Genomic DNA, 8,246 nt, shown 5'->3' on the forward strand with positions numbered 1-8,246 from the left:
CGGGCCCCCCCCCCCCAGCACCCACAGCCTACACACCGGATAATGCCGACGGCTTCACTGTGCTGCCGGTCCCTGCGTCGGGGTCTCCCAGCACAAACTTGGGTCTCTCCGGCTTGGAGGATGCCACGCAAGGGCTTTCATCCTCCGAGGAGAAGGCAAACTTGGGCATGGTGTCAAGGCTGTAGGTGCTGGGTAGCGCGGCAGGGCTGCGGCTTCGCTCGTGCCGGGAGGTGAATGGCGTGGAGCTGCAGGACGTCCAGGAGCGGAGCCTGCGTGGGGAGAGCAGGAGGGCTCGGGACAACCAAAGATGGGCGAAGGGGATGGCACCGAGCCACTGCAGCACCCCAGGACACGGCCCACCGACACCTCTGCGAACCCTCGGTGCTGGTACAAACCCTCAGCGCCGGCACCAACCCTCGGCACTGGCACAAACCCACATCAGCGTTGCATCCCCCGTCTCAGCACGCACCGGGGCTCTGTGCCCGACAGCCGGCTCCTGTCCTCGTCTCCCGAGTGCCTGTCCCATCGCTCCTCTTTGTCCTCGCTGTGACTCCGATCAGAGGACGAGAGGCTGAGGTTGGAGTGAGCCGCCAGGAATTCGGAGCTGCTGTACACCTGAGGAGGAGATGAGCCGTCAGCAAGGAGCAGAAATTTGGGAATCCAGGTGCTCCAGCGTCCACCAGGACACCGATGCTCGGCACAACCAAGCCAGCCATGGCACCCATCATTTTGGATGAGGAGAGGTGCCAGAGGAGGGATTAGAGCACCTTGCTGAAGCGATGGGAGCAGGAGGAGAACTGCCCGATCTCCACGGACGATTCCTCGTCGTTGGTTTCTTCATCCTCCGAATCCAAGTGGCGGTACCTCTCGGAGCGAGCTGAAACCAAGAGCCAGAGCAGGCAGGGCTGACACCCTGCCTGCGACACACGGCGTCCTGCCTGCCCGCACGGCCCCGGTGGGACCTGCAGCCACAGGGAGCTCTATTGTGGCTGACAGCCCGGTCCCAAATCCCAGGGAAGTCTGGGGGTGAGAAATTAAGGGGTTTGGTAAGGCTGAGCAGCCTGGAAAAAGGATTGCATCTGTTTCGCGGCTTTGGTTGTAAAGCGACCGACTTCACCCAGGAGATCTTCATTTCCCACAGGAGCATCCGACCTGCAGCTGGGATAACGGATTGGCAGAGGCAGGGGAAAAGGGGATGGATTTGGCCTCACTGTCGAAGTAGCTGGTGTCGTCCTCTGACTCCAGCTGGGGGATGAACTCAGCCTTCTGCCGCAGCAGCCCGTTCCAGTCCAGGTGGAGGAAGAAGGAATGGTGCTTCACCTCGTGCGCACCCCCTGCCAGGCAGAGAAACCCGCGTCAGGGGGACGGGGCGGGATCCAGGATGCTCCTGCTTCCATCCCAAACGGCATGGTCTCTCCTCCATGCAGAGCAAATGGCTTAAAATCGGACGGATCAGATCCCCATGCTGCCTTCCCGGGGTGAACCCCAAGCAGGGGACCTCCTCCGAGCATCCTAAACGTGGCAGGACACGCTTTGGTTTCAGAAAATGGCTTGACGTGAATTAGGGTGCCAGGTCACCCCCCGAGCGCTGTGCGGGGGCTGCCACGCGTACCGGTGCCCAAGCGCTCGAGGGGACACTGTCTCAGCAACCGTGTGATCAGGTCCTGGGCGTCCGCGGGAAGAGCCTCGTCCCCTTCCGGCCACATAATTTCATCTGCAAGGAAAAAGGAAAAGGAGTTTGGAGTGGCTGGAAGACGGCGCTGGGACACAACGGGGGCTGTGACGATGCGAGGTCACAGGATAAGTCACTTCTGAGCAAGAGGAAAGTCCCCCAGGAGCCGCAGCAGATGAAAGCACCCTCCCAAACTGGGAAATCAAAGCTTGAGGAGCCTCCTGGCTGTTCAACCGAGTATGAAATGAAGGAACGAAGCTCTCCACATGTTAAGGACGAGCCATGAACTGCTGGGAAGAGCGAACCGAGGAGCAAAGTTGCCACCAACACTCACCGCTGGTGACCTGCCCGAAGAGCTCCTCAGGGGTGTCTCCGAAGAAGGGGACGCAGCCCACCAGGAACTCGTAGAGGATGATGCCCATGGCCCACCAGTCGACGGGCTTCCCGTAGCCCTGTATGAGGATGACTTCTGGGGCGATGTACTCTGGAGTGCCACACACCTGCGTGGGAAGCAGCAGCTGACACCTCTGCAATGACCTTTGCAACAAGTCCCAAGGCTCTCCTGGTCCCTGGCGATGGCAGATAGGCCAAGCGGAGCAGGACCTCCTACCTGCTTGTCCACGAACTCCCGAGTGTCCTTCTCCATATGCCCTTCGTAGAGGTTTGTGGTCATGTTCATCAAGCCGATCTTTGACAGACCGAAGTCTGTCAGCTTTATGTGGCCCATGGAGGTGATGAGCAAACTGCAAGAGAAGACAGATGCCCCGCGATGATGCCGTTTGCTTCTGGGGAGACCTGGGCAGGACCAGCCGGACCCCAAGACCTCTGGTCCTGGTGCAACGGCAAAGAACCAGGTCTTTGGGCATCAAAACCCATGACCTCATTCTGCCTTACCCTCTTGGCTTGGATCAGTCCCTCTCCCATTCCCACCCAAACCCAACCCCGTCCTTGTTCAGACCTGACCCACGTCCTCACTTGTCGGGTTTGAGGTCCCGGTGGACGATGCCGTAGTTGTGGAGATACTCCAGCGCGAGAACAGTCTCGGCGAAGTACATCTTCGCCATGTCGACGGGCAGTGGGCCCATGTTCTTCAGCAACGTGGCGCAATCCCCTCCTGCGGGGACACGGGTCCTCCTGAGCATGGGGAGCTCAGAGAAGGCAGGGAGGTCAGTGGGCAGGGCTATGCTGCCTCTCCTGCCAGGCAGGCTCCCAGCCAGACCCTCCCGTCCCTCCGTGGAGCGGCGCTGATCCCTGGGCATGGGGCACAAACACTCTCCTAGGTGAGCACGGCCACCACCCTCATCAAGGTGACACTCAGGATCACCAAAGCATCTCCTCATGCTTCCCTCCGCTCCCTGGAGCAAAGCAGGGCAGATGTCCAGGTGGTGTCCTCAGTGCTCAGACATTGATATTGCCCCCTCCCTCCAGCCCCGAATCCCGCTCTCACCTTCCACGTACTCCATCACCATGCAGAGATGTCGCTTTGTCTCGAAGGAGCAGAACATGCTGACCACGAAGGGGTTCTCCGCGAAGGTGAGGATGTCCCTCTCCACGAACACCTGCTGGATCTGGTTCCTCAGGATGAGGTTCTGCTTGTTGATTTTCTTCAAGGCGAAGCGCTGCCGTGTCTCCCTGTGCCTCACCAGGTACACGGCCCTAGGAGAGAGCAAAATGGCTGGACCTCAAAACATGTCCTCCAACCACCAGGACCGACCACGCAGCACTACGGGGCTTGGACAGGGAGGACTTTGGAGACGTTTACAGACGGAGACAAGTGTTAGGAACTTCACAACTCACCCGTAAGCCCCATTGCTGATCAGCTTGATGGTCTCAAAGTCCCCTTCGCAGGGCTTCCTCCGAGGAGCAGTGGCTGAAGGCTGGCTCTGAAGAAGACATGGAAGGTTTTTAATGTTTCCCAGCGTGCCGGTGCTCTGAGTGCAGGCAGGAATTCACTGAGCACCATCACCTATCACCTCCGAGTGCTCCTGGCTGCCAGAGGACATCCCTCCCTGAGCCCTCTTTGGCCACAAACCCCAAACCAGAAGACCAAGATGCTCTGCAGATCAAGAGCCCACTCTGAGCTCTGTCCACTCAAGACGCCAGTTGAGGGACTGTGAGATATTACACCTCAATACAGCAGTCACCCTTGGGGACAAACCAAATTAACATCTCCCAGCCTAAGATAGCAGAGGAGTTGCTGCAAGGAGCTTTGGTGTGGGGTGAGGCAGGACGAAGCTGGAGGCAGCAGGTGGGACACGCAGGTAGGACCACACGCACCTCACAGGCGTCATCATTCTCCGGCGTGATGGTGTTCCCGCTGTCGAAGTGATCCAGCTGGACCATTTCTGCAGAAGACAGAGATGGTTTTCACCTTCTTCATGCTTAACCCCCACCAAAATAAGCCCCACCAACCACTTTCCCTCCAAACTGGGAGATCCCGCGGGGATTTAGCCACACGCTTTGCTTGAGCTATTGTATGGAGAAATTCAGGTCATGGCGTTAAGAGGTTCAACACGAGGTTAAACACTTATATAATTCCCTTTTTTCCACAGTCATTCCCGTGTTCTTCAGGGATTATGGTTCCCCCCCACGTCCATGGCTTCCTATGGATTAAGCGTTCTTGAGCTTAATCTGCTTTGCTGAACATGTTGGGAGCAGTAACGAGGGATGTGGGGCTGGCCGGGAGACTTGGACACTGTCCTGGTCCTGCTGTGACCCACCCCGTGACACCAGCTCAGCCCTGCTGGTCCCCCTGCCACCTCCCAGTGCTCGTTCACACTTGCCGGTGGCCAAACTGGGAGTCCACATCCCGCTGCAGACCTCGGGGCCACCAACCCAAGCGGTTCCCTACCCTCCAGCGGGTCCTTGACGAGCCCCAGTTGGCTGATGATGTATCGGGGAATATCGGTCTTTATTCCCTGGCCAACTTTGGCGTGTCCTTCTGCAGCCTCCAGGAGATGGTAAAACTCCTCCGGGTCAAACTCCTGGACGGGGAAAACCAAGAACAGTTGAGGAGCGAGACTTTGCGAAGTTAAGCCTTTCCTCTAAGCCTTGCAGGTGACATCTGTAATTGGGGACGGGCTCTGGGTGCTTGCAGGAGAAAGCTAAATGCTCTGCTGCTGTTTCTACCATCGTTCCCAATGTCAAGGGTTGATGGAACAAAATGAAGCCCCATGAGCCCCCTCCTTCCAGCTGCAGGAACCACAGCACAAAGGCGAGTGCTTTAGAAATTCAGCACAACAGCTAAAAAAAAAAAACCCTGAAAATGGATGAGGAAGCTTGCCGGGAAGTTCACATCTCCCTACTCAGCTATGAAAAACCAGCTTCTCCCCTCCGAGAATTGGCTTTAATGCAAGGACTGGTCTTAGCTCCTTGCTACGGCCAGGCCAGGATGGTGAGGAGCAGCGGTTCCCGTGGTGGACCAGGCAAGGTGGTGATCAGATGCCTTGTCTTTCATGGTCCGCGCCTGCCCGGAAAGGAGGTGGGCGTGGACCATGAAAGGCAAGACACATCAGGAGCTGCCACATCTTACCAGGCACTCCAGAAGGCGAGCAGGACGGGAGATGATGATCAGCAGCTTCCTCACCAGTTGGTCGATGAACTTCACCTCCTCGCTCTCCGAACGCTCCTGAGCCTGCCAGCGAGGAGACAGAAGCCAGGCATCTATCGGTGGCCTCAGGAGATGACACTGGGCAGGGAACTGCCCCGTACTCACATCTCGGAGCATCTTCTCGAGTTTTTCCTGCAGCTCCATGAAGTAGCGGGAGGTGATGAGAGCTCCCTGGGACTTTGCCAGGCAGTCGCGGGCCAACTCGATGATCTGGTGGTGGATGAAGCCCAGCACCCCGTCTGCCAGCGGCAGGGTGCTGCTTGGAGAGAAGTTTGTGATGGTGTCCTGCAGACGATGGGCTGTGGCCTGCAAGGCAGAATGGATGGTGATGTCTGGGAACGCGTGCCCCCATACCATGCCTTGGGTTTGGCCAGCCGAAATCTCATACTACCACCTCCTGCGTTGGGTTTGGCCAGCCAGGATCTCATGCTACCACCTCCCACAGCTCCAATATCCACGTGCACATCCTGGTCCCACCTGGGAGCCAGCTTCCAGCAGGCTGGAAAAGCTCCACCAAAGTCTCCAGAGACCTCTGCCTGCATGTGTGATGATGCAGACCCGCAGGTCCCTTGCCTCCCCGGTTCATGACCATGTCTCCAGCGTCCTCCAACACTCCCTGGTATATCTACCCATGCTTTCTATATTCCAGTACAGAGAAGAGGTTGCTCTGGAGAAGATGCTGTCAGGATGCTGTGGAGGCAGTAACGTGCTCGTCCTCCCCAGTCCCAGCAGTTACCTTGGGGAACCGCTCCTTGTAGACATGGTTCATCATCACAACCTCGTTATCAAACGTTCCACTCGTCCGTCCAGGGCTGCGGAGGGAGGAAACCAGTTGTGTTATGAGGTCCAAGTCATTTACATCTATGCAATAGCTACTACCCCTGGAGAGCAATTTGCTCCCCCCTCCTAACTCCCGATCCCAAGCGGTTAAAGCTCATCCGAGCGGAACCATCAACCTTGGGCCAGCACTTCCAGCAGCATCCCTCCCACCGTGCATGGATCTGAAGGTCCCTGGGACCTGGTCCAGGGAAGGTTAACCTCCCACAGACCCAGGTCTCCAAACTCAAGTCACTTGAAAATCCAGAGCTGAGAGGCTGGTGCATCAGTCACTTGGCTTTGAAGAGCGAGCGCATCCTTTCCTTCCTCTGGATCCCGCAATTTCTCAACCGTCGTTGCCCTTTTTGCAGCTCACCAGCAAATAAAACCCCAACCAAACCCCGTGGTGGACACAGGGACCTTCATTAAACAAGGCTTCTCTCTTACCCTCACCCGACTTTGCCTCTCTCAGGCCCCTGCCTGGTGATCCTGTTATGCAAAGCAAGTCGTAGGAGCAGCCAGAAACTCATTAACCGTTATACAATAAATGTGGCGATTAAAACCAGACCGAAGCCACTCGCTGCCAGCCCCAGCCCAGCCCCAGCCCAGCCTTTGCCGTGCCGTGCCGACCGCAGAGCTGGCATCTCCTCGATGAAAACCTCACCACCTACAGAACCCTGTCAGATAATTAATCTGATTTTAATGAAATTTCAGCCGGCAACACGCAGGGGTATGGGTCTGCCTCCGGTGCAAAGAGGGTCTGGAGCTTTTTCAGTGGGAAAAGAGGATTTAACCGAAACATCCCCTGTAAAAAGCACAAGCTCCTGGTGCTGGACAAGCGGAAACGTGACCGGTTCCTTGCGTGGGACACGGTCTTGGAGCAGCAACGCGGAGCTCAGCAGGTCCGTAGGGTCAGCTCGCACAATGCTATGGCCACTGGCTTGATGCTCTCTCCAAATTTTCCTCTCTCCAGCCCACAAATGCCTGTCCACCTGCGCTCCTTGTGTTTTGCAGAGGCAAAGGCCAGGCTGATGCTCAGCCCCAGCAAACGCAGGTGATGTTTCCCCACCCAAGCCCAGAAATGGGATTTTTTTAACCTTTTAATGGCAGGTCAGGCCAGTGGCCTCCCAGCCGTGCCCTGCAAGGACGGCCACCGCTTCTGCTCGGTGGTCCCCTTCTCTCCACCAGAACCTTTGAGACAATTGAGCAAGAAGCTGCGAGCCAACTATTTTGGAACAAATCTCACTTTCTCCAGCTTCAGCCCCAGGAAACCTCACTCTCAGGTGTTGTCTGCTGCCAAGAGAGCCATGTTACATCCCGACAGCCGAGAAGATGCTGAGAACCAGACCCTAATGCCCAAAATCATGGAGTTTAGGATCGTAGAATCATAGACTCATGGAATGGTTTGGGTTGGAAGGGACCTCTCAAGGCCATCTAGTCCAACCCCCCTGCCGTGGGCAGGGACATCTTCAACTAGATCAGGTTGTTCAGAGCCCCGTCCAGCCTGACCTTGAATATTTCCCGGGACGGGGCATCTACAACCTCAAGCCATAGCTTCTCCACTCCCCTGCAAGGGGAAAACCCGTATCGGGGTCAGCACCTTGGGACGGGCTTAGCAGGAGCAGGACATCCCAGGAACAGCTCACGAGAGGGCAGAGGATGCGCCGGATGTGCCGGCACCCGGTGCATCATCCCGGCGGCACCGTGGGTACTCCCACGGCGGTGGGTGCCGTACCTGAGGCTCCTGGATCGTGGGCGCAGGCAGGGCGAGTGCCGCCCCTCCTCGTCCATGACGCTCTCCGTACTGCGGAAATGCTTAGAAAGGAAATGCAGCTCATCGGGGGTGGGCTGGTACGGCAGCTGGTGAGGGCGCTCCTGGGAGGACGAAGACGACTGTAAAGAAGGACAGACACGGGGGGGATCAGGAGATGGATCCGCGCTTTCCGGCCGCGGGGTGGAAACCAGCAAGCCCACGGGGAAAATATTCCTCGAAGCCTTTTAGGAGGCTGGAAACGCTGATGGGCAGCATGCTCTGTGCTCGATAACGTGAAATACGGACGGCAAGGCCAGCCCGGGGAGGTCTGCGCTGCCCACTCCCACCCCAAACTTCCCGCTCTCCCACTCAACCCGGCTCCGCTGCCCCCCCCC

General features: G+C 57.5%; 1 protein-coding gene across 1 annotated transcript in view; it reads right to left on the reverse strand.

The window, feature by feature from the left end:
- The window catches only part of MAST3 (microtubule associated serine/threonine kinase 3), a 25,381-nt gene that overhangs the window by 3,102 nt on the left and 14,033 nt on the right, over positions 1-8,246 (reverse strand). The window contains exons 6-21 of the mRNA XM_009318412.1: positions 7,834-7,991; positions 6,019-6,094; positions 5,388-5,588; positions 5,205-5,306; positions 4,524-4,656; positions 3,950-4,017; positions 3,470-3,555; positions 3,120-3,328; positions 2,648-2,786; positions 2,283-2,415; positions 2,007-2,172; positions 1,613-1,714; positions 1,212-1,334; positions 768-877; positions 470-615; positions 37-269 (exon numbers count right to left, since the gene is read on the reverse strand). Of these exons, the coding sequence (XP_009316687.1) occupies positions 37-269; positions 470-615; positions 768-877; positions 1,212-1,334; positions 1,613-1,714; positions 2,007-2,172; positions 2,283-2,415; positions 2,648-2,786; positions 3,120-3,328; positions 3,470-3,555; positions 3,950-4,017; positions 4,524-4,656; positions 5,205-5,306; positions 5,388-5,588; positions 6,019-6,094; positions 7,834-7,991 (2,185 nt within the window). The remainder of the gene's footprint in view (positions 1-36; positions 270-469; positions 616-767; positions 878-1,211; positions 1,335-1,612; positions 1,715-2,006; positions 2,173-2,282; positions 2,416-2,647; positions 2,787-3,119; positions 3,329-3,469; positions 3,556-3,949; positions 4,018-4,523; positions 4,657-5,204; positions 5,307-5,387; positions 5,589-6,018; positions 6,095-7,833; positions 7,992-8,246) is intronic.

This window comes from Pygoscelis adeliae, unplaced genomic scaffold (genome assembly GCF_000699105.1).
Source record: "Pygoscelis adeliae isolate BGI_AS28 unplaced genomic scaffold, ASM69910v1 Scaffold582, whole genome shotgun sequence".
Lineage (NCBI taxonomy): Eukaryota > Metazoa > Chordata > Aves > Sphenisciformes > Spheniscidae > Pygoscelis > Pygoscelis adeliae.